Source organism: Microtus pennsylvanicus, chromosome 13, assembly GCF_037038515.1.
Source record: "Microtus pennsylvanicus isolate mMicPen1 chromosome 13, mMicPen1.hap1, whole genome shotgun sequence".
NCBI classification, from domain to species: domain Eukaryota; kingdom Metazoa; phylum Chordata; class Mammalia; order Rodentia; family Cricetidae; genus Microtus; species Microtus pennsylvanicus.
The window spans coordinates 55344516-55368156 of NC_134591.1; the positions used below are offsets into that span (position 1 = coordinate 55344516).

At 40.9% G+C, this 23641-nt stretch overlaps 1 protein-coding gene across 16 annotated transcripts in view; it reads right to left on the bottom strand.

Moving 5' to 3' along the window:
* Macf1 (microtubule actin crosslinking factor 1) overlaps nucleotides 1-23641 on the bottom strand; it is a 337047-nt gene that overhangs the window by 78443 nt on the left and 234963 nt on the right. For 14 of the 16 annotated variants that reach the window (XM_075946025.1, XM_075946018.1, XM_075946019.1 and 11 more), the window contains 13 exons: nucleotides 23124-23300; nucleotides 22735-22858; nucleotides 20418-20626; nucleotides 19640-19957; nucleotides 17291-17457; nucleotides 14483-14639; nucleotides 12855-12972; nucleotides 9558-9620; nucleotides 8504-8745; nucleotides 6999-7128; nucleotides 5771-5970; nucleotides 4838-5333; nucleotides 2542-4013 (listed from right to left, as the gene is read on the bottom strand). In XM_075946025.1, coding sequence (XP_075802140.1) covers nucleotides 2542-4013; nucleotides 4838-5333; nucleotides 5771-5970; nucleotides 6999-7128; nucleotides 8504-8745; nucleotides 9558-9620; nucleotides 12855-12972; nucleotides 14483-14639; nucleotides 17291-17457; nucleotides 19640-19957; nucleotides 20418-20626; nucleotides 22735-22858; nucleotides 23124-23300 — 3873 coding nt within the window. The remainder of the gene's footprint in view (nucleotides 1-2541; nucleotides 4014-4837; nucleotides 5334-5770; nucleotides 5971-6998; nucleotides 7129-8503; nucleotides 8746-9557; nucleotides 9621-12854; nucleotides 12973-14482; nucleotides 14640-17290; nucleotides 17458-19639; nucleotides 19958-20417; nucleotides 20627-22734; nucleotides 22859-23123; nucleotides 23301-23641) is intronic. The other 2 variants (XM_075946015.1, XM_075946028.1) reach the window with 1 other exon arrangement.

A 23641-nucleotide genomic window follows, 5' to 3' on the forward strand; every position in this document is an offset into this window, starting at 1 on the left:
CTGACTAATACATTGTTCACAGCTTGTTTACTTCATTTTCTAGCTCACTGGAGACCAGGCTGCTACAGGCAGACCCAGCGACTGCTGTGGAAGTGACGGCAGCAATACACGTGGGGTCCTTCAAGAGATGGTTTCAGAACCCCATACTTATCCAGATTTACACATTCTCAATCCACGTTTAGAAGTGACATAGTATTTGTATCTCCTTGTCTACTTTAAATCATATCTAGGTTACTTATAATACCTAATGCAATATAGATCATGTTATGCTATATTTTTTAAAACTTTGTTTTATTTTTTATTGTTATATTGCTATTTCTTATACTTTGGGTTTCTTCCTAAAATATTTTCAATCTGTAGTTAGTTGAAACCAGCTATACAGAAAACAAAATATAATGCTTAACATCATGGTAGTGGGGAAAAAATTCAAAAATTACCTCCTCACTATTTATCTATATAGATTGTCAGTCTGACCAGTACAACACTGTAGAAACCCCAAACAAGAACTTAATAGGCACTCAGACTATGGTGACTCAGGGACATTTACTACAAAGCAGCCCCTTGTATCCTCGAAAATATCAATATCTTCTAATGTCAACCTGTACTCTTTTTTTTTAAAGATTTATTTTATTTATTTATTTGTTTGTTTATTTACTTATTATGTATACAGTGTTCTGTCTGAATGTATGCCTGCAAGCCAGAAGAGGGTGCCAGATCTCACTACAGATGGTTATGAGCCACCATGTAGGTGCTTGGAATTGAACTCAGGACCTCTGGAAGAGCAGTCAGTGTTCTTAACTGCTGAGCCATCTCTCCAGCCCTCAACCTGTACTCTTTATGCCCAATACCCTGTTGAGAAAATGAGGCAAGCTGGGGTCATAGCTTAGCAGAATACTTGCCCAACAAGTTGCAGGCCCAATACATGCATACAAAAATTTTTAAATAATTTGTCCACAAACTAGGATCCGCTGAGATGAAACTATTTTGTAGCCTATAGGGATGGATGCCAGTTTTCCCACTGCCGATGAAACAGAGGTATGTGCAATGGGTCTGAATTTTCTCTAACTAACAAACAGTACTCAGCTATGATGACCTTTTGTAGCTACAAATTACACTGTCTCCAAATGTGGCTTCTGCCTGTGTCACACTAGGATCAGGGTCTATAACGTTATAACCTTCCAGGGTTAGTGCGTCTCTGTTTTGGAGCCAGTAGCCCCTTCCTCCTCTGAGATAAGGTCTTGCTTTAAAGGCTGTCCTAGAACTTTCAGTGTTGTCTCAGATGCCTAAGACCTGAGATTACAGGTGTGTGCTACCATGTCTTCACTTTATATTTTGATGGCAGCAGTGTCATCTGTGGAAGTAACTAGCACTGGTGATAGAATGAAGTGCTACCTATACTATTTTCAAATTTATTCCTTGTGCCATGAAGGGTATGCCAGCAGAATGAGAGACTTTTGGGTAACTGTAATTACAGGAATCTTTTTTTTTTTTTTTTTTTTTTTTTTTTTGTTTTTCGAGACAGGGTTTCTCTGTGGCTTTGGAGCCTGTCCTGGAACTAGCTCTGTAGATCAGGCTGGTCTCAAACTCACAGAGATCCGCCTGCCTCTGCCTCCCAAGTGCTGGGATTAAAGGCGTGCGCCACCATCGCCTGGCCAATTACAGGAATCTTGAACCAAGCACCTGAGCAGCAAACCCACACTTTAGGGTCTAGTCATTAGATCACCTCCCGTTATTTTGATTTAGACTCAAAATTTTAGTACCAGCTGGGCGGTGGTGGCGCACGCCTTTAATCCCAGCACTCGGGAGGCAGAGGCAGGCGGATCTCTGTGAGTTCGAGACCAGCCTGATCTACAGAGCTAGTTCCAGGACAGGCTCCAAAACCACAGAGAAACCCTGTCTCGAAAAACCAAAAAAAAAAAAAAAACAAACAAACAAACAAAAAAAACAAAATTTTAGTACCAGAAAGACTAACTATGGTAAAGGACTAAACACTTTGCAATTAAGACAGAACTTATCCAACTCTCCTACAGGTGAGGAACTTGTACTTGAGGAGTGTCAGGAGGATTCATGGGCTGCTTGTTGCAAGTCAGAGATTTCTTTGACTCAATGTTTCATTTAATAATCCATGAAAACCTTACATTGTTTCATATCAATAGTCTCCCTGAAAGGTGTGCAAAATTAACACTTCAGGAAATGGCTAATAATAGCTCAGCTTGAAAAACAGGACTATGAATACAATTTCAATGCAGTAACCAAATCAGTTAATTTGAAAGTCCAAGAAATCATGAGGAGATTCTTAGGCTAAGAGACAAGGCTTAAACACTTTCTTCCATATCCGTAACTGGCTATAAAAATTGAAAGAAACTACAACAGAAAAATGTTCAAAGATATTTTCTTAGACTTCCACACAAGTGCTTTAGTAGTAATAGAAGTGAGAACAAGGAAATCAGGACCCAAGAGAAAAATGCAATCTCAACTGTCATCTAAATTTTAAGCATTAGTGAGAAAAAGGATAAAAAAAAAAAGGAGAGCAAGACTTACCTTAAAGTCTGCCAGCTGCTGGCTGATGACATCCACTTCAGTGCCCACAACCCACTGGAGCGCTTCGGCCTCCTCTGCAGCTGCCGTGGCATCATTGAGCGCTTTCAGTTTCCTGTAGAAGTCCTCCACTCTGCCCAGTGTGAGCTCCAGCTGCTCCTGGCGGGCTTTCCCTCTCTCTGTCAGCTTACCACATTGTTTATTAAGGGCTTCTAGCTCCCTCTTGAGACCTAGTAAGTCCACAGTCCCCTCTTCCTCCAACATTTTTCGACACTCTGCTTCAGAGTCTTCTATGTCAACCCTGAGGGCTTGGATTTTGTTAAGGAATAGCCGCACATCCTCAATTTGTGACTGGAGGCTATCCGTGTCTCTACCAATGGCTCCCATGCCATCTAGCTCATCATCCAGGTCAGCCAACTGAGAAAACATTTCTCGAACTCGACAGTGAAACTGCCCAATCCCCTCTAGCTTGTTCTCCATGGTCAGGCAACCACTGTTCACTCGTTGTTTCACCTCTAGGAACTCTTGCTGGGCGACCTCAGCTTGATGCACAAGTGGGGAGGCATCAGATCCAGCTGGGGCATCTTCCACCAGTCCCTGAGTGAAGTTCCTCAGGTAGTCTACCTGAGGCTCCAGGGCCTGCAGAACTTCTTGCTGAGCTCTTAGCTTCTCAAGATTCTTGTTGCTACAGGCTTGAGAGCCCAGAGCATCGAAGATTTCAAGCTGGTGTTTGGCTCCTTCAACCTTCTTTTCAATATTCTTAAAGCTTTCCTGGAATTCCTTGAGCCTCTGAGTCATTTCTTCTAGAGAGCCCGTTTTGGCCTGTAGCTCCTCTGTAATGGCATCCATGTTCTGGTTGAGTCCAGCCTTCTCATCCCGGATCTCATCTTCATCTATTTCTGAAGAATTGATCAGAATGTCAGCAGCACTATTCAGTACTTCCAGCAGGGAGCGGCGCTTCTCTGCCTCACTCAGCATTGCCTTTGACCTCAAGAGGCTGGCCTCCAACTGCACTGGATCCAAAGTAACCTGCAACTCAGACATCTTGGCCTTGCAATCTTCTATCCAGGGCACAAGGTCTTCCACATGCCACTGATATTTCTGAGCTTTCTGCATACAGTCCTTGAGCCTAGACTGTCGGTCTGCAGTTTTTTTACTAAGGTCTTCCCAGTGGCTTTTGAGTTCAACCAACTGATTTTGTAAAGTCTTTTTCTCTTCTCCAGGAGGCACAGAAAGCAGTAGAGATTCCCCCTCGGCCACAATCACCTCATAGGAACCACTGTGTTGATTAAGGTTCTTCTGAAACTCTTCATTCTCTTGTAGCTGAGACTGGAGTCGCTCCAATTTTGCAGAAATTGGGCAGATTTTTGCTTGCTGGCTTTGTTTTTCATCCAACCAGGTCCTCAGCTCATCAAACATTTGTTGGAATTGCTGGGTGCTGGCAAGAGCTGCCTGGAGTCTGTTCATGCGATCAGCTGACATAAGAAAATGAAATTAAAATCAATCAAGCCTGAACATGGGATATAAAATGTTTGCTAACAGGGTATGGTTTAATCTTAAGAACAGAAAATAAACATTGAGAATCTACCATAAAAATATGTATAAAGCCAGGTTCCTATACACATATTCAATCCTCTTATTAATCATGTAACATGACCTGACATGTCTAAGTCATAACATTTCCAGAACAGAAACAAGTCAATAACAAAATTTTTCTTTAAAAAAACAAAAAAAGTTCAAAATAGGGTAGAGAGATGGCTCAGCAGTCAGGAATACTGACTGCTCTTGTAGAGGACTGACCCATGTTTGGTTCCTAGTACCAACATGGCAGCTCACATCTCCTTGTAACTCTAGTTCCAGGGGTTTAGACACCCCTTCTTGGTCTCTACAGATACTACATATAAGCAATGATAAAATTAAAAATGAAAAAAACTTAAAAATTGCAAAATACATTATAACTTTGCATAATGGGGTCAAGGCTATGCATGCCCATCAACAACATACAGAAAACAAGTGCTTCAGCTAAAGTGTGTATAGAACTCCACCCATCAGTGCATGCTTGGACACGAGCGCCTGCAGGCTAGCTGATGGAATGTTAGAGTTTCTATCTCCGTGACTGTGTTCAGTTATGTGGAGCTCCACAGATGCCAGTGCTCAATGGATAATAACCACAACAGCTCTCATGATTACTGGAAATAAGGCTAGGATGACATTATGCCAAACCTAAAAAGTGACTTAAAGGTCACCCTAAAGTCTTGGCCTGCTGTGCTATTCTTTTGCTATTCTCACTTTAGCTTACCTGCAAGCTCTTCTAAGCCTTGGAGTGGCAGGGCAACTGTCTCCAAACGTTTCTTCAGCTCATCCTTGAGGTACTGCTCACCAATGAGCAGCGAGAGTTCATCACACAGCGTCTGAGCCTCCTTAATCTCATTGTCTAATTGTCCCAAGTCGGACCGAATCTCACTGGTTTCCTCTAGTTGCTGCTTTACAGCATCAGGTTGAGTGCTGATGGCCGACTGGCCACTCAGTCGCTGTCCAACTGCTTTCACCTTTTCTGATAAGTCCTGGAGCAACTCTTGGTACTGGGTACTTTTAACAATAGCTTGATCAATTTGGCTGGAACGGGAGTTAAGCTTGTCAGTGAGCTCAACCCACTTCTGATTGATGCCTTGGAGGTCTCTCTGCACGTGGCTGGTGGATGGAGAGATATCTCCAGGCCCTGTTAGGATGCCCTGAGCTGCCTCATTCAGCTGCTCATGCTGCTGCCTTCGTGCTTCAAATTCCTTCAGCATAAACTGAAATAGAAATGACACAGAGATGTTTAGACAGAGAAAACAGATCTAAAAGCAGTGTCAAAACAAAAACTGAGTTTGAATTGTGCCAGTTCATTTTGAAAATAAGCCATAAAACTCCAGGGACCAGATTACTAAGATGATGCAGCATTATCTTAAGAATTGCTTAATATGCTGGGCTATGGTGGTGCACTCCTTTAATCCCAGCACTTGGGAAGCAGAGGCAGGGGGATCTCTGTGAGTTCAAAACCAGCCTGGTCTACAAAGTGAGTTCCAGGATAGCCAAGGTAACACAGAGAAATCCTGTGTCAAAAAAAACAAAACAAAACACAAACAAATCTGAGGAAAGAGAACCTTGTCTGGGGTAATGAAATCCACTTACCAGAAGAAGCACTCAAACCCAGATTTCTTCGCTCTAAGTGTTTTTCTACATTGCTCACCTGGACCTGCTGTTTCTGTGCATTCAACATGTTGGGGTCAATAGATAGGGGTCCCAGAACTCCCATCATCAGTTCCTTCTCCATCAGCCAAGGGCGGAGCTGGGATTCTGCAGTTTGGAAACAGGCCAGATGGCTTGCAGATTCCTCTAGCTGCTTTTGGCGAGCCACAGTAACCTCGGTGGCCTTTTCCCATCGGGAATCTGTTGAGAGGAAATGAGAGAATGCCGTTGGCCTGGTCTCTAAGCTGTACTCCTAATATACAACAGGAAATGACATAAGAGCCATTATTCAACATTTTTAAAAATTAAAAATAACCTTAAAAATATTTAAGAACTAAAGTAATACAAATAGTTCTGTATTCATTGGGCTGGTAGTAACAAGAAACTTCACTGATGAAAGTGAATGGAAGCACTCTGTCCCCTACAGGCTATAAGAATGAATTACATAAATTATCTTGTGTTATTTATTAATTAGATATACAATTATATACAGAAAATATATATTCTTTTCATTAAAAGAAATCTTTGTAACAAATATCCACCTAAATTATGTGTAGTCAAATACTATGAACACACAATATCTCTTTATTAGATTACTTCCCATTTCTCTTTTAATTTAATTTTAATTATGTATGTCAGTGTGTGGGTTTGTGCACACGAGCGCAGTACTCTTCAGAGGGCAGAGGTGACGGAACTTGAGTTACAGAAGTCTGTGAGCTGCCTAGCATGGCTGTTGGAAACTGAACTCTGGTCCACTAAAAGAGCAGACTGTGCCTGTAACCACTGAGCCAGCTCTCTAACCCCAGGTTTGTTTGTTGTTTTCTTTTTTGATACAGGGTCTTCTTATGTGGCCCTGACTGGACTAGAACTTGCTATATAGTCCAGGCTGATTCAGATTTACAGAGAACTACCCATTTCTACCACCAAGTGCTGGAATAAAGGTGTGGGTCACCACTTCCCACTTTCATTTTTATCCTCAATATTCTCTTAAACTTCTGCTCAGAGTAGACTATCAGCTTGACTTGTCCTAGAAAGCCAGATTTCTGTTGATTTAATTTCTAAAATGTTCCCTATCCAGGTCACGTTCTGGTCCTAGAGACAGAGACAGGCCTTTGCTTGCTTTCAAAAGTTAACTGAAACCAATTCCAGCTTTACAGGGGGTACTGAAATTTTCAATTTGCTTTGGAGACAAGATATTTTAAGTATAAAACATTACTGTGATGACTTACTGAGCTCTTCTTGCATTTTTGTCCAGTTTTCTGCTTCTTTTGAGTTGGGATATGTCCTCAACAATCCAGCCAGAGCTTCCTTTACTTTCTGGATCTTAGGGGAATTCTGTTCCAATTCAGTCAGGAAAGCCTAGAAGAAAGTAATCATACATGCCGTAAGATTCTGGGAGCAGAAACATGGCTTTGTGTGTGGTAGAAATGAGTGGGAGACTGAGTGGGAAGCCTCACTTGTTCTGGCCCTGTGTATGGCTTGTTTCATGAACTTAGCTTCAGTATTGGCTCTACAATGAAAGTGACAAGATCTGAGTTCATTTAAGCACAACATGTCAATAAAACTCAACTAAGAGCCGGGCGATGGTGGCGCACGCCTTTAATCCCAGCACTTGGGAGGCAGAGGCAGGTGGATCTCTGTGAGTTCGAGACCAGCCTGGTTTACAAGAGCTAGTTCCAGGACAGGCTCCAAAAGCCACAGAGAAACCCTGTCTCGAAAAACCAAAAAAAAAAAAAAAAAGAAAACTCAACTAAGTAGGGACCATCACTTCTTATTAATTGGAAGTGCCAAGATAAGATTAAGATTATGGCAATAGCTTGGTAGTTGGAGAGCTGACATGCCATACTCAGTTGGGATATTTAAAATTATGGAGAATTTTTTTTAATATTTATTTATTATGTATACAATATTCTGTCTGTCTGTATGCCTGCAGGCCAGAAGAGGGCATAGACCCATTACAGATGGTTGTGAGCCACCATGTGGTTGCTGGGAATTGAACTCAGGACCTTTGGAAGAGCAGGCAATGCTCTTAACCTCTGAGCCATCTCTCCAGCCCCTGGAGAAAATTTTTGTAAGAAAAATTTTATGTTCTTATATTTTCTGATAATTTCTTTAGTCCACATTTCAATTTTTTAAAACACTAAAATTATTATGTAAACAAGTATTTGTCTGCTGTATTTATGTGTGCCACATATGTGCCTGTTGCCAGAGAAAGCCAGAAGAGGAAACTGGATCCCATGCAACCAGTTATAGATGGTTGTGAGACACTATGTGAGTGCTGGTATCTGAACCTGGGTCTTCTGCAAGAGCATCAGTGTTTTTAACTGCTAAGCCATCTCTCCAGCCCTTTACATTTCAATCTTAAGAATAAATACATAGGCAAATTTTTTTAGGTTCTCCTTATAATTGTAAGGATGCATAAATGAGAAAGGCTTAGCTGTCTGGTAGCATTACATGGTAAATAAGACTCAGTGAGCTGATAATGTGGGGGGCAGGGGGATCATTCCTCTTTCTGCAAACATGTCTTTTTTTCCCCGTTTCGAATCTGAATTATAACAACAGGTAACAAAAATTCTCAAGGAGACTTAAGTGAGGTGTGTTAAAAAATGAGGGCTAACATACCGCCAATTACAGTCAGGAACTGTCTCCATTCAGGCTCAGTCCTAAGACTGGACAGGAGCACCTGTAGGAGCACCTGTACTGCTGGAATGCAGTTCACTAGCAAACACAGTACCTTGTTAGATTCTGCTTGGGCTTTTACTGTTTCTGTCTTGGTTGGAGACAAAGAGGCATCCATGGCTTTCAGAATTTCCTCTTTTGATTCTAACCACTGTAATACAGAGCTTGCTTCTTTCTGAACCTCCTCCATTCTGCTGAGGACAGTCTGAAGGCTTTCCCGGCGTTCTCGAAGGACTTCTCCCAGTTTCTCATACTTTGAATTTACATCAGACATGTCACACTGGATTTCTGTAAGATCTAGTATCAGAGAAAAAACAATGAGATTGGTAATCCCGCTCCCCTTCATTTCTCATTCCCAAATGATTTGTCAGGATAAGCACCTCTCCTAATTCTTCTAGTCAACTAGTAATTGTCTTCCTCCAAATCACATCAAAGTTCCTGTTCAAATACACAAAGTAAAAGAACCCCTATTAATCTGCTTTCTGGCTTTGGCATTTTATACAAAGATACATGCCATAAAATGCTGAATAAATACAGGAAGGACAGAGTGAAGAAATGAAATAAGATGTCACTAAAGCATACTTCTGGGATTAATCAACTTGGAACATTCTTCTCCTTCTTTAAGCTGCTGAGAAATAGTTTGACACTATTTCAGCAGGAGACTGAGGGTGGACTAGCTTTTTTCATTTTGAGATCGTCTGATATAACCAAGGCTAGTGAAAGCCTGAACTCCTAATTGTCTTGCCTCTACCTTCAAGAGCTGGGTTTATAGACTAATACCCCTGTATCTGGCTTTAGAATACTTCTTTATAACTCTCAGATCCACACACACTTTATAGAAGCCTTTCCTTACTGACTGGCTCTGGCAGCCTAGTATCTTTGCTCAGCACTTTTAGTTCCAGGATGCCAACCTGTTTAGCCTATAGCCAGCTAACAGGGAGGCACCACAGTTGACCCTCTCCAGATTTTCACCATCCTCATGCCATCATTTTCACCATCATTCATGCCCCTCCTGGCAGCTGTTAATTCACACATATTGGAACACATACATAGCAAACATGAACACTGTAACACACCATCAAGGAAGCACTGTTGAAATGAGTTCTCACCTTTGCAGGTGTGGTATCCGTTTACACTGCCTACAGAGCTTCCTACAGAGGGTGGTATGGAACCTGAGCAGAAGGACAGGGAGACAAACAGGGCAAGACCAACGTGTTAGGAATACATATAGGCACAGCATTTCTTTTTTCTGGCTGCATTTTTGAGCTTGGGTTATCAGAAAGCTAACACAACACAAGACAACAGCTCGTAGAGACAGGTCACTTTAGCTGTCAGGCAACAAAGTGTCACTTGTGATATTTCAGTTCCTCTGCAGTATGATTTGTAGCTCTTTCTATAGAAATAGAATTCATCTTAAATCTTCACCTTGGATTCCTGGAAACCTTTCTTGATTTTGGGAAACAAGTATTGTTAATTCTAAGTCTTTAGAATGGTATTTGCCACATTTGGAATAAGGATTTATAATAAAGTTAAAACATTACCTTTAATATCAGAGTCTGTCATTTTAAAAAAAGTGAGCACAGAGCACAATTACGAACATAAAAAGTAGGGTTACTAAAAAGCCCTTCTTACGTTGTTTCTCTAGGAAATTGCTTATCTTTTTCTTCCTGGCATCTTTTGGCTCTACGTCCTCTACCAGAAGACTGATTAAAGCATTGAGAAATATGGCCCACAAGCATTCTAAAAATTCTCCTTGGGGCATCTGGTCCTGTTTCTAATTGCCACAGTTTCACCTATATTCTTCTCAAATTTCTTCCTTTTTATTTTGGAGACCTTTCTAAGTATAAATCAGTTTATGGAATTATTAAGATTATAGAGAAGTCAAGATAAATATTCATGACATAATGCTGAATCAAAAGGACAGAATCAGACTGCGATTATAACTCAGAGGTAAGGCACTTGCTTGGCACATACCAAGCCCTAGTTTCTATCTCCAGTACTAAAAAAAAGAGGGTGGGGCAAAAAGAGGGCAGAGAAACACTTCTCTATGTACTCTTTATGTGGTGCTGTCTTATCTAAGATTAAACTGAAAAGTAGTTGTTAGATTGGTAGGTAGCTTTCTTAACTATTAATATTCATGTATTTTCAATTAAAAATGGAACAAACAGAAAATCATTTTCCAGTGCAATAATGTGATCATGGAAAACAAACTGGACTAGTCATGAGGAGAGAGTCCTGGTCAAGACCATCACTAACTCATATGTGAGTCTTAATCTGTGGGCAACTTTAGTTTCTTCTGCTATGACAATCAACACATGCTGCTTTTGTGGAGAACGGACAGCTCTTGCTATTTCAGTAACAGGTGTGTGTGTGTGTGTGTGTGTATTTTTAAAAGTATTTTTTCAGTGTCATTGATTGTAAAGGCTATAGCTTTTTGCTAGTATTTTATAATACTGAAACCTGTTTATGAAAACTGCTGCATAGTACTATACAAAGGAAAACAGCAATAGCACATGTAGAACATGACAAAACCAGTTATATATAAAAAAGATCAAGCAAATGCTCATTAGGACAGAACTGTATAATCACAGAATTCTCAACATTCAGGGTCATGAAGATGTCAACTTTGAGGTAGCTTCCGTCATTAATGTTAGTTTTAGGTGTCTTCTGTGTTTAAAAAAAAATTGAATCCCTTATTAGATTTTTTAGTGGCTTACCTCGAAAACAATGATCCCCTGCCCCCTACATCATTTTAAGCATACTTCAATAGTATTCTAACAGTGAACTGTTAAAAACATATGTCAACATTTGCAACTACTTGATTGTATGAACCACATTTTATGGATAGGGTACCAAACACAATACCACACAATGAAGCAGCCATCCAATAATACTACTTCAAATTTTTTATATATTCATTAAGACCGATTCAATAGTCTAACATTTAGCACCTAACACACACGAAGCCTTGGGTTCAATCCCCAGCATCCCTTTAGAACCCCCAAACAGTCATTCGATCAAATAAACAAAATTCCTAACGAAGGTACTTTAAAAAGCATGAAAAAAAAACCAATTTAAACCAGGAGCCATCAAATCATCAAATCATAGCCCAGTGCACAATTATGGCCCTTTTTCTGTTTTTAAAAATAAAAACATTACATTATTTGGAACACAAATACACCATCATTTAAATTTTGTCCATGGCTGCTTTTATGCCACAGCATTAAGAGGTATATAAGAATATGGTCTGTAAGGCTTTTTACTATCTGGATATTTACAGAAACAAGTCACTGACTAATCTAGCCACATGCTGATAATTCACCAACAAAGAGGTTCATACATTAGAGCACTACTTCCTTTTAGTTGTTGCTATTGTTTCTGAGAAAAGTTTATATACAGTCTTATCTCCTAGGTGACTGAGAGTAACCCTTAAGTATGGAATTCACTTCCCTCTAGCTGCTAAGTTCTGGTATTACAGGCATGTGCCACCGTGACCGGCTTTAAAATTGTGGGAACCCAGACCTACAGAGTTGGGTATGTCTTACTATCTTCTGAATACCTTTTTCATAATTCTTGAGTTCAAGCCTACATTAAAATATCTTTATTAAAGCCCAATCTACTTCACCGAAATAACAACAAAGCAAAAGTATATGAAGTCCTATATTAGACTATACACATAATCAGTTCTTTGAAATGTTCCATCTGGAGTGTTCAAAGAAACAATTAACTTTAAAGTATTAATAGCCAGGTCTAATGGTTCTAACCTTTAATCCCAACACCTGAGAGTCAGAGGCAGACAAATCTCTGTGATTTCAAAGCCATTTTGGTCTATATAGTGAGTTCCAGGTTAGCCAGAAGTATACAGTGAGACCTTGTCTTAAAAACAAAAACAAACTACTACAGGCTGGGTGGTGGTGGTAGGACACCTTTAATCCCAAAGCGAGTTCCAGGACAGCCAGGGCTGTTACACAGAGAAACTCCATCTTGAAAAACCAAAAAACCTGAAAAACAACAACAACAACAAAAACCTACATGGGCCCTGCAGTGGCGCCTGTCTCCTCTCTGCCTCCCAGCACTTGTGAAGCAGAGGCAGGCGGATCTCAGAGAGTTCAAGGCCAGCCTGGTTTACAAAGAAAGTTCCAGGACAGCCTGCAAAGGTCTTGAAAAACAAAACAAAAAAATCTTTACTGCTCAAAACGGGAAAAGCCCCCAAGATGATATCAGGCTCACTGATATACGAACTTTGGAAAAGGGAGCAGCATTGTTTAGCAGGACAAGAAGCAGGTAAGGGGCTTCTTTCTTCCCATATTCAACTTTGATTTTTAGTTTAGTTAAACAAAAAGGCTCCTCCAGGGGCTACAAGCTGAGTGGTGATGTAGTCATCCCATTTTGATGACTGTACTCACCTGTCTTAGCTTGGGAATCAGGCGCTGTGATCTCCATGATGAGATTTTCTAAGGAACTCCCCTTACAACTGATTTCTTCCACCAGAATCCCCTTATTCGCCCAGTCATCTAGAAGACCCTGTTAAAGAACCAAACTGGTAAATGTAACATCTGGCCTTTTCCTCATCAGTAGGGACAGGTGTTACAGACATAGTCCCTACCATTTTATCTTTGTGTATGAGTGTTTTGCCTGCATGTATGTGTGTGTGTATGTGTATATATATTTATACACACACATTTACCCGCGCACGCACACACACACACACACACACACACACACACAAACAAACATACACATTCCATTTGAATCCCAGAAGAAGGAATTAGATCCCCTAGGACTGGAGTTACAGAGGACTGTGAAACACCATGTGGGTGCTGGGAACCAAACCTGGGTCCTCTCAAGAGCAACAAGAACTCTTAACTGCTGAGCCATCTCTCCAGCAACTCCCTTACCATTTTGACAAGAAACTATGCTTATTCTGGGTGTAGTGGCGCACACCTTTAATCCTAGTACTTTGGAGGCAGAAGCAGGAGGGTCTCTGTGAATGCCGAGCAGTGGTGGCACACGCTTTTAAATCCCAGCACTCGGGAGGCAGAGGCAGGCAGATCTTTGTGAGTTCTAGGCCAACCTGGTCTACAAGAGCCAGTTCCAGGACAGGCCCCAAAGCTACAGAAAAATCCTGTCTCGAAAAACCATTTTGGTTTTTCAAGGCACGATTTCTCTATGTAACAGCCCTAGCTGTCCTGGAACTAGTTTTTGTAGACCAGGCTGACCTCGAACTCACAGAGATCCGCCTGCCTCTGCCTCCCGAGTGCTGGGATTAAAGACATGTGCCACCATGGCCTGGCTCCTTTGGTTATTCTAACAGCAAATACTCTTAGCTTCCATTCTATGAAAATAACCAGATTTTTCTCTTTCATCTGCTCTTGATTCAGCTTGCTTTGCTGAGAGAAATGACAAACACATGGCAATTATTTAGTCAGATCCTGTGTGAGTATGAGTCAATGTGGAGGACTGCTTCCAGCCATGAAGGGTCTTCCAAGCCTGTGTTTCTCACTTCTGATGAGCTAGAGAAGTTCTAGCTCTTTTCACCAAGCCTGCTGACCCAGTGTCTGCTCAGTTGCTCATATGAAGCTCTCTAAATCTCAAGCATGAGTAATAAAAATTCTCAACCACAAGATAAAAATGTAAGCTTCTCAAGAAATGGAATTTTACCAATCTTTTCTATAATGTATTTTAAATTTCCTATCATATCATGAGAGGCACCTAAGAAATAGCCTGTGGTAGATTTGGGGAAACCGTGTTTCAAGTAACATAGGCTGACAGGAATTTCTCCAACTTCCACTTTCGAATTTTGAAATTAAAACCACGTGTCACCATGCTTAACTTTGTTTTTGGTTTTGAAATAAGAAACTTTGCTGTGCTCAGTTCTAGGTAGGCATATGGAACCATGTGAAGAAGGGAATTCCAGTGTGGACAGATAAACTGGATTTTTCATGCTACCTCCCCTATTGTATCTAGAGTTCAGTCTGTATACACTTTCAAACTACTCTCTACCCAGACTCCTGGAGACCTTTTGTTTACCTACATTCAAGTGTTCAATCTGCTTTTCCAGTTCCTTAGTACTCATGAAAGTATCTACAGGTGGAACATTTCCTTCAGTTTCTTTCAGCCATTTCTGGAAGGTTCTAATCAGCTTCCGGAATTCATCCAACTGCTCCTGGCAAGTTGATGCATCTTTCTCTCTGTGAACAAAAATGTTGTGTTACTCATTAGACTAAGATTTATAAAATGGACTTGAACTAAAATTAGGTTCATCCTGGGACTCTAGGCACCAATTTCCTAACAGGGCCCTTCCTTTCCATAGTAAGGTTTGGCTGTACACACAATGTAGAAAAGCATCAAACTCAAGACTCTATTGCCCTTCTTTGGACATTTTTAGGGAAAGAAGTCTTTAATCTTCCTCTAGGCTAAAGTGAAAGTGAGAAAGCTAAAGGGAGCCTGCTATTTAGGCACTGTGATACAATGGAAAGAATGCTGCCTGTGGGTCTCCAGTCCAGCTCTGTTACAGTTCAGCTGTTTCAGGAACTAACTTAAGGGCTGGAGAGATGGACAAAGTACGTAACAGCACTTACTGCTTTACCAGAGGACTTGGCTTTGGTTCCCAATATGGTGGTTTACAATCACCTGTGATTCTCATTTCAGAAGCTGCCTTTTGGCCTCTGGGGGCCTGTATGTATATATGTGTTAAGTATAAACTCATGCAGGTGTATACACAGACACACACAAGTCTTAAAAAAGAAATCTGGTGCTGGGAAGACGGTTCTGCAGTTAAGAGCACTGGCTCTTCTTCCAGAGGACCTGGGTTCATTTCCCAGCAACCACATGGAAGGAAGTTCACAGCTGTCTGTAACTTCAAGATTGACACCCTCACATAGACATGGAAGCAGGGAAAACAATCAATGCACAAAAAAAAAAAGAAGGGCTAGAGAGATGACTCAGTGGTTAAGAGCATTGCCTGCTCTTCCAAAGGTCCTGAGTTCAATTCCCAGCAACCACATGGTGGCTCACAACCATCTGTAATGAGGTCTGCTCTGCTGCCCTCTTCTGGTCTGCAAACACACACAGACAGAATATTGTATACATAATAAATAAATAAATAAACTTTAAAAAAAAAAGAAGAGAAAAAAAGAAATCTGACTTGAGTGCTAAATTTAAGGCTCTCAAGGTTAGATGATTAGCCATAGGCTCCACATGCCCATAAATAAAATAAACCAAGAAATGGACATATCAGGGATCAATTCAGAGATCCTGGGTCTCCTGTAGCTTCAACAGTTGAGAAGGCAAAAAGCCCTCTTGGCCTTTGTCCTCAACCAAGCCACTCAATCTGCTGCTAAGTATTTATTTATTTTTGAGACAGAGTCTCTTATAGCTTATAGCTATATGCTGGCTTCACACTAGTTACATATGTAGCCAAGTCCGGCTTTGAACTCCTGATCATTCTGTTTCTACTTCCAGCTGGCTGAGATTACACGTGGCTCTAAGTATTGGTTTGAGCAAGTTTTCCTCTAGTCATCAATAAATCAATATTGCATTTGCATCTAAACCGAGTAAGAAGTCTTATTCATGATCTTAAATCCATGTGGGACTCCTAATGGGAAATGGTGAGTAATCTAACAGTAAACTAAAATCGGCAAGTATTTGTCATACATTCCTGCGTCTGTGTTTCTCTTAAATAACTTAACGTTACCCAAAGGACATTGACAAGTACATGTGTGTGTCTGCTTGTCTATATGTGCACCATGTGCCCAAGGAGGCCAAAAGAGGGCACTGGATTCCCTGAAATTATACTGTGGATGCTAGCAACCAAACATTGGTCTTCTGAAAGAATAGTAAGTGTTCTTAACTGTTAAGTCACCTCTCCAGTCCATGAATAAAACTCATAATCATATCTAGGAAGTCTCTTGTTTTGCTGTTTATTTTAAATTCAGTTGTAATCCTACTTACTATTCCAAATTTGTTCTGTTTGCTTCAGGTGACCTGGGGTTTTGGTCATTTAGACCTGATACTGAGAAGAATCAATTAGTAATAGATGTTGTAATTTGAAAGAAGTGGCTGAGGGGAGGGTCTTGGACTTCCCACAGGGCAGGGTACCCTGCCCTCTCTTAGAACTGGAGGGGGAGGGGGAGGGTGATTGGGGAGCAGGAGGGAAATGCAAGGAGGGGAGGAAGTGGAAATTTTGAATGGTATTATTTATAAAGCAATAAAAAAAAAGAAGTGGCTCATGAGAGAAAGATGCCATGTGACAGAGCTCAGATGGAGGAGTTTATACTGGGGGGAAAGTGAATGGAAATGGGGGGAAGGAGAGGGGAGACTGGCCTCTGGGGATAGGAGTGGGAGAAGAGAAGAGAGAAAAGAGAGACAGAGAGAGAGAGAGATAGGAGGTGGGCAGGGTCCTTTGAAAGGGAATCATAGTGAATGTGCACAGGAGGTTCTCTTAGAGGCTACAGGTGAGGATGTGTACTCCAAGGTCAGGCCAGTACAGATGCCTGAATACTGACAATAGAGACCAATAAACATGAAGTGTATTGGGTAACTTACCTAAAGAAGAAACTTTTTTTTCCCCTAAAAAAAGAGAGAGTAGCCTTGGTTGTTCTGGAACTAGTTCTGTAGACTAGGTTAGTCTCAAACTCAGAGAGAGGTGCCTGACTCTGCTTCATGAGCACTGGGATTAAAGGCATAAGCTACCACTGCTAGGAAAGGAGGCCCTTTTTGATGTATGGGCTCAGTAGCAGAGTTTTGGACACCACTTTTTATGGTAAGGAAGTAAGATCATCTCATCCCACAGCAAGACAAGACTGGTTCTGTATCATGACCAAGTCCGATGAGCACTCACCTTTCTTGAACCGTCTTCTGCAGCTCTGTAAAATCCTTCTTGAGTGTCTGTATCTTGTCCTGGTGCTGAGACAGGTCCAGTGCAAAGCCAGAGGAGCCCAGCGCAGTAACTAGGTGTTCAAGAGTATCTAGGTTCTCCTTTTGGTCTTCCATTTCCAGAGTGAGCTCCTGTTGAGCAAGCAACATATTAAATTATTTGACCCATTATCTTACTTTTTAAAAAATCTTTCTGTGCATGTCTGTGTGTATGTATATATGTATATATCTCGTGGTTTGTGTGTTCTTATGTGTGAGTGTGGAGGTCACAGGACATCTTCAACTGCAGGTCTTCACTTTCCACATTGTTCGAGATAGGGACTCTTTTATTGCCTCCCCCTCTCCCCCCTGCTGCATATGCCCAGGCTAGCTGACCCACGAACTTACAACGATTCTTTTGTTTTTGCCTCCCATACCCCTGCAGGAGCACAGGGATTACAGAAGCAAACTTGCATTCGGTTTTACATGCAAAAACAAAAACAAAAAAATCTCCAATTCTATTTAATATGCATGTGTTGTGGTAGAAACAACAGCACAATTTCAAAATTTTATTTATATAGTATATATGAGGTTGTTGGAACCCAGGATTCTCCCTACAGGAAAGGAAGATACAAATGTGGAATAAAGGAAGAATCCTAAAGTGTTGTGTTTCTATTGGATAATTAGCATGATTTCATGATGTATTCCTAATAATATCTGATGACAGGACCTAGAAGCAATATTCCAGTAATTTATCTATTTTATCTAGTGTCTAGATTTTGATTTCTAACCATTATTCCCTACCAAAAGTGGGGCTTCTTCAGGATAACAACTGGCTTCAGGTATGAGACAAGGAAACTAGAAAGTACTCTTATGTTGATGCCAGTATGTCAGAAGGACATAAGCACACAGCTTAAAGGGAATCCTACTGACTGAATTAGGTGAAACTTTTGCATACCACAAATAATGAATAATACTCATAATTAAACTCTCTCTGATATTTTTATAAAAAGAGAAAATAATTAGCAATTGGTGAATCAAGGAAGGCTATTACTTGTTGAGCCATTCCTACTTTACTACAAAGTCTAAAATGACTCAAAATAAGACTAAAAAATTTAGGAACCAAAACAAAATATTAAGATCCTACTTAGAAAATGGAAAAAAGAAAACTGGGTAGGGCTGGTGAAAATCCAGCATAGGTACTTTCTCTCACACCTGATATGGTGGTTTGAATGGGAAATGTCCCCCATAGGCTAAGGTATCTGAACACCTGGTTCCCATTTGGTGACACTGCTTGGGTAGGTTTAGGAGGTATAGTCTTGCTGGAGGAGGTACATCACTGAGGGTCACTTCTGAGAGTTTAAAGCCTTTACCCACTTCCAGTCTCTCTCTGTGTCATGCTTGTGACTGAGGCTATAAGCTCTGCTGCCTGTTCTAGTTACCATGCCTGCTGTTAGCTGCCACCTGTCCCTGCCATGACAGACCCTTACTCCCTGGAACCTTAAATAAGCCAAAGTCAACTCTCCTTCTTTAGGTTGTGTTGGTTACGGTATGTCATCACAGCAACAGAAAAGTAATGTAGAAACCTGGTATCCTGTACCACATGGTGAAAGAGAAGGACTTATGCTAGTTGTCCTCTGACTGCCACTTGCAATCCCTTTCCCATGAATGAAATGTGAAAAATAAAAGAGTAAGCTGAACAAACAAGGCAATAATGTAGGAATGTATATGACGTACTACAGATGCGAATGTGGGCTATCTAGAAATTCTGGAACTCAAATTGGCCACTCCTTACTCAGGTTAAATGTATACATAATATTATGACCCAGAAATTCTACTCCTAGGTATTTATTAGTGGTAGTTGATAATATTTTCACCTATTGCTTCCAGTTCTGCCACTTCTAGATATATTGTAGGACTATTTTCCAACATCTTTGAAAGTTGGGCATGGGTATTTTAGCTGGTCTCTGACAGTATCTAAAACCTGCTTTGACTAATGAAATATAAATGGTTATGCTATGCACTCTTCCTCTTAAGAAACGAAACCATCAAAGCACATGTCAGAGTGAAGACTATATCAACCTGCATATGGTTATAATTACAGTGAGCTGATGAACCTGCTGATCTTGGAATAACCTTATATAGCAGAACTGAAAAAAAATCCACACTTTTTCAGAATAGACAAACAACTTCTAGTTTACATGCTGGGCCTCATAATTCAAAGGCAATGAAAGTAAAGTTTCCAGCATTACTGACACAGTCTGTGCTAAGTAAATGCTAGCTCTTTTCTTGCCCTTCCTTGTATTATACCAAGATGGCAGGTATGTATCCTTACCTGGATCTGTTGGGAGAAATGTGCAATATCTTGATCTGGCTGATTCCCAGAGGCCAGCATTCGACTTTTGTTTTCCATGAACTGCTGAAGCTTGCTGGAGAGCTGCTCAAACATCTCTGCCTGGGGCAGGAGCTTCTTTAGGTTGCTCTCTTTTTCTTGCTGCTGGCGCTGGAGCTGTTCGAAGCGCTGGCTCACCTCTGCCAGTTTGCCCTGCAGCACTGAGGCTGTGGTGCTGTCAGCAGTCTCCATGAACTGAGTGACCATCTCATGGGTGGCTTCCAAGCTGCTTTTTTGTCTAGCAATGTCTTGTTTCAGTTTCTGTCATCAAGAATGAGTCTGTCAGTTAGGGCTTAGTTACTCTAATATATCTGAGTCATTAATTAATAACTTTTAATAACTCCATGATCAATGAGATTGGGAGACTGTATGAACCTGAAGAACACTACATCCTTTTAGTTCTCTATCCATCTCACCAAATTACTTTGATCGCATCACTTTTCTTTGGGTTCAACAGAGGTTTGGAAATCAGGGAGAAATTTTTTCTCTCTTTTTTGTGGTGCTGAGGATTGAATTTGTCCATCTTAAGTGTGTGCTCTACCACTGAGCTACACTCCCAGTCTGAGTGGCAGAAACATCTGCATGGATTAGTCAAGACCTGTAAGCCTTTCAGAAGATTCCTGGATAAGAATTATTCTCCTGTTACTTTTTCAAAGTTAATAATATTATTACAGAAAAGACAAACACATCCTCTACTGTGACACTCAGGACAAAATCTTACCATGTTGTTGGCCAAGACTTCCTGGATGACTCCTGATGAGAGTGATGCCACCTGCTCCCCTTCCAGGTTTTGTTCAACTTCCCTCATGGACTGCAACAGGTTCTCTAGGCTTTCCTGAACACTCTGAGATTGAGCAATCGCCTTCTGCAGCAAAGCAGAGCGCTCAGCCAAGCTACAGGAGAGGCTCTGGAAGCGGCTGAAAATGGAATCTGGAAGATCAAAGCCACAAGAAGAAACACTGGATACTAATTTTATAAGGTGTTTTGAAGAATAAAAAGCTGGGTGTGGTGGGACATGCCTGTAATCCCAGAAGAACTTGGAGGCCACCCTGAGCTACACAGTGAGTTCAAGGCTAGGTAGGATACATACATACATAGCAAGTCTCTTGATGTGGGATTTCCCTCTGTATGCTATGAGTATGTTTTATTATCACTGGTTAATAAAGAAGCTGCTTTGGCCTATGGCAGGACAGAATATATGTAGGTTGGAAAACTAAACTGAATGCAGGGACAAAGAAGGTGGAGTCAAGTAGACTCCATGTAGTTGCCGAAGGAGAATGCCAGCCAGTCACTAAAGGAACAGGACATGTACAAAATAAGGTAATGCCACAGTCACATGGTAATACATAGACTAATAGAAATGGCTAGTTTAAGATGTAAGAGCTAGCTAGGAGCATGCCTAAACCATTGACTAAACAGGGTTGTAATTAATATAGTTTTAGTGTAATTATTCGGGTCTGGGTGGCCAGGAAAAGAACATGCAGTCTCCATTTACAGTCTCTGGTATCAGGAAGGAAGGAAGGAAGGAAGGAAGGAAGGAAGGAAGGAAGGAAGGAAGGAAGGAAGGAAGGAAGGCAGGCAGGCAAGCAGCTCAGTAGTGTATGCCTTTAATCCCAGCATTCAAGATGCAGAGGCAGGTGGGTCTCTGTAAATTTGAGGTTCCCCTGGCCTATATAATGAATTCCAGGACAATCATTGTTACATAGTGAGACCCTGCCTCAAATACAAAATGAAACAAAAATCAAACAAAATACTCAGAAAGTAGAAGTATTTAAATTGCATACATTAATTAAAAATAATTCAAGTTAAAACAAATGGAATATTTTTGAAGTATATCAGTATAGTAGCCAAATTCAGTAATTAGTTATTTGGCATTCAGTAAGAGCCAGGAATTACACAATATGCCAAGGACTAAAATAGTTAAGATAAAGTTCTGGTCTTAACAAAATGAAGACTGCAAATCAGTACTAGTAGAATAGAAATAACAACTAACTATAAAAAGCCCTGACTACCATACCGGTACTAGAAGCACATTCTAGAGGAACTCAACAATAATTATTTCTTATTCTTTGCTTTTTGAGTGACAAGGTGTGGTGGTTTGATGAGATGTTCCTTCATGAGTCTTTGACACTTGAATACTTGATCCCCAGAGGATAAGACTAGGAGGATGGCCTTGTGAAAGTGTGTCACTGAGGGTGGTTTTATTTAAGGCCCCAAAAGCCTCCTGATGCTCAGTGCACTCTCTCTGTGTATCTTGCTTGTGGTTCAAGCCATGAGCTCTCAGCTCTTCCTACCAGCATGACTTTGCTCTGTCATCTGGGACTCTGGCCCTCTAGAACAGTAGGCCCAATTAAATGTTTCCTAAATAAGTTGCCTTGGTAGGGGTGTTTTTTATCACAGCAAAGCAGCTAAGATACTGGGTTAATGGTTAGGATTTGACAAAGGCCATAAAATCTTAGGTTTGTCTCCTTCCCTTTCTCCCCTTGACTCTTGGCAAGTAAAAAGGATAGATATTTACGGCATACAAATTATATTTTAGAATGTACACACATTATGAAATGACTGCATCAAGTTAGTTATCATGGTTACTTCACGTACTTAGCACTTTTCATGGTGAGAACATTTAAAAATTCACCCTCTTAATAATTTTCAAATATATAATGCACTGACTAAAAAGCCATCATGCTGCACCTTTGGCTAAATCTTGAAAGATGAACAGAATTTCATCACTAGTGGAGAACCCAGTAAAATAAATGTTAGGTAAGAAACAGAAGAAACTTCAAAGGCAGTAAAACCTGAGAATGGCAAGTTTACTTAGAAAATGAAAGAAGCATGGTACAAGTAGACAGCAGATACTGAAAGGGTTGAAGGCAGTGGGTAAGAGTCTCCAGTGTGATAAGAGAGTTCACTGGAAAGCGAGCTCTGTCCCCTGCCCTTATCTTATTGCTCTGGATACCCGCTGACACTGTGTGCTATATACTGCAAACCAAAGATCACAGTAGACCTAAGGGGGTAGGAGTACCGCTACTGTGCCATACTTGTAATTTCTTGAATAGGCCTGGGGTCCAGGGCTGGCTCTCCTTCAATTTCCATTAGGTCATGGGCTGCTTTCTGAAGCTTCTCTACAGGGACTTGGTGCTCAGCCAATTCTTCCTGTAACTGCTGCTTGTCCAAAACAAAAGCAAACAAACAAATAAAAAACAAAACCCCCACATTTCAGTGAGTAATTAAAGGTGATTCTATCAACCTAAAATAGTAGCCAACCTTATAGAAATATTCTATTTATCCACAGACATAGATGTTAAAGAATTTATGATCAGATCTTGCTTAAGCTACCTCAACTAATGCATTAGTATTTATTTTATTAGTTCCCTCAAGTCATGAAATAGAAGACCTTGACACACAAACATGGTATGCATCTGCTTACCTTTGTTGTTGCAAGCTGCTGTTGCAGAATTGCAGGGTCAGAGGCAACAGGTTCTGCGAGGAGCTTCTTCACACTGGCCTCACAAGTCAACAGCCACGACTGCAGGCTGTCGGCGCTGCTCTGGAATTGCTGATACTGGCCTAGCAGCATGTTCAAGTGAGAGCCCAATCGTGTACACTATGCCAAAGGAAGAAAGAAGCCAAAAGGTAGCAGCTTCCAGAATAGTGTTCAAAGAAAGAACCCTGTCCTGTTGGGGATGAGGGGGAGGTCACTGCAGCTTCACACCACGATTTTAGTGTCTACAAGCAAGTTCGTCATTATTCGTACTGTACCAGTCATCTCACCCTTATGTCCCTGGGAAGACTTAATGATTTACATGACATGCCACCAAAGAAATATACATTAGACTGTAGGCAAAAGTCAGGAATGAAAGGTGAAAAAAACGTTCCTTTTGGGAGCTGTTGACAGGGAGTGGTGTGTAGATTCTCAACTTTAGGAGGAACAAAGATTTTTTTGGG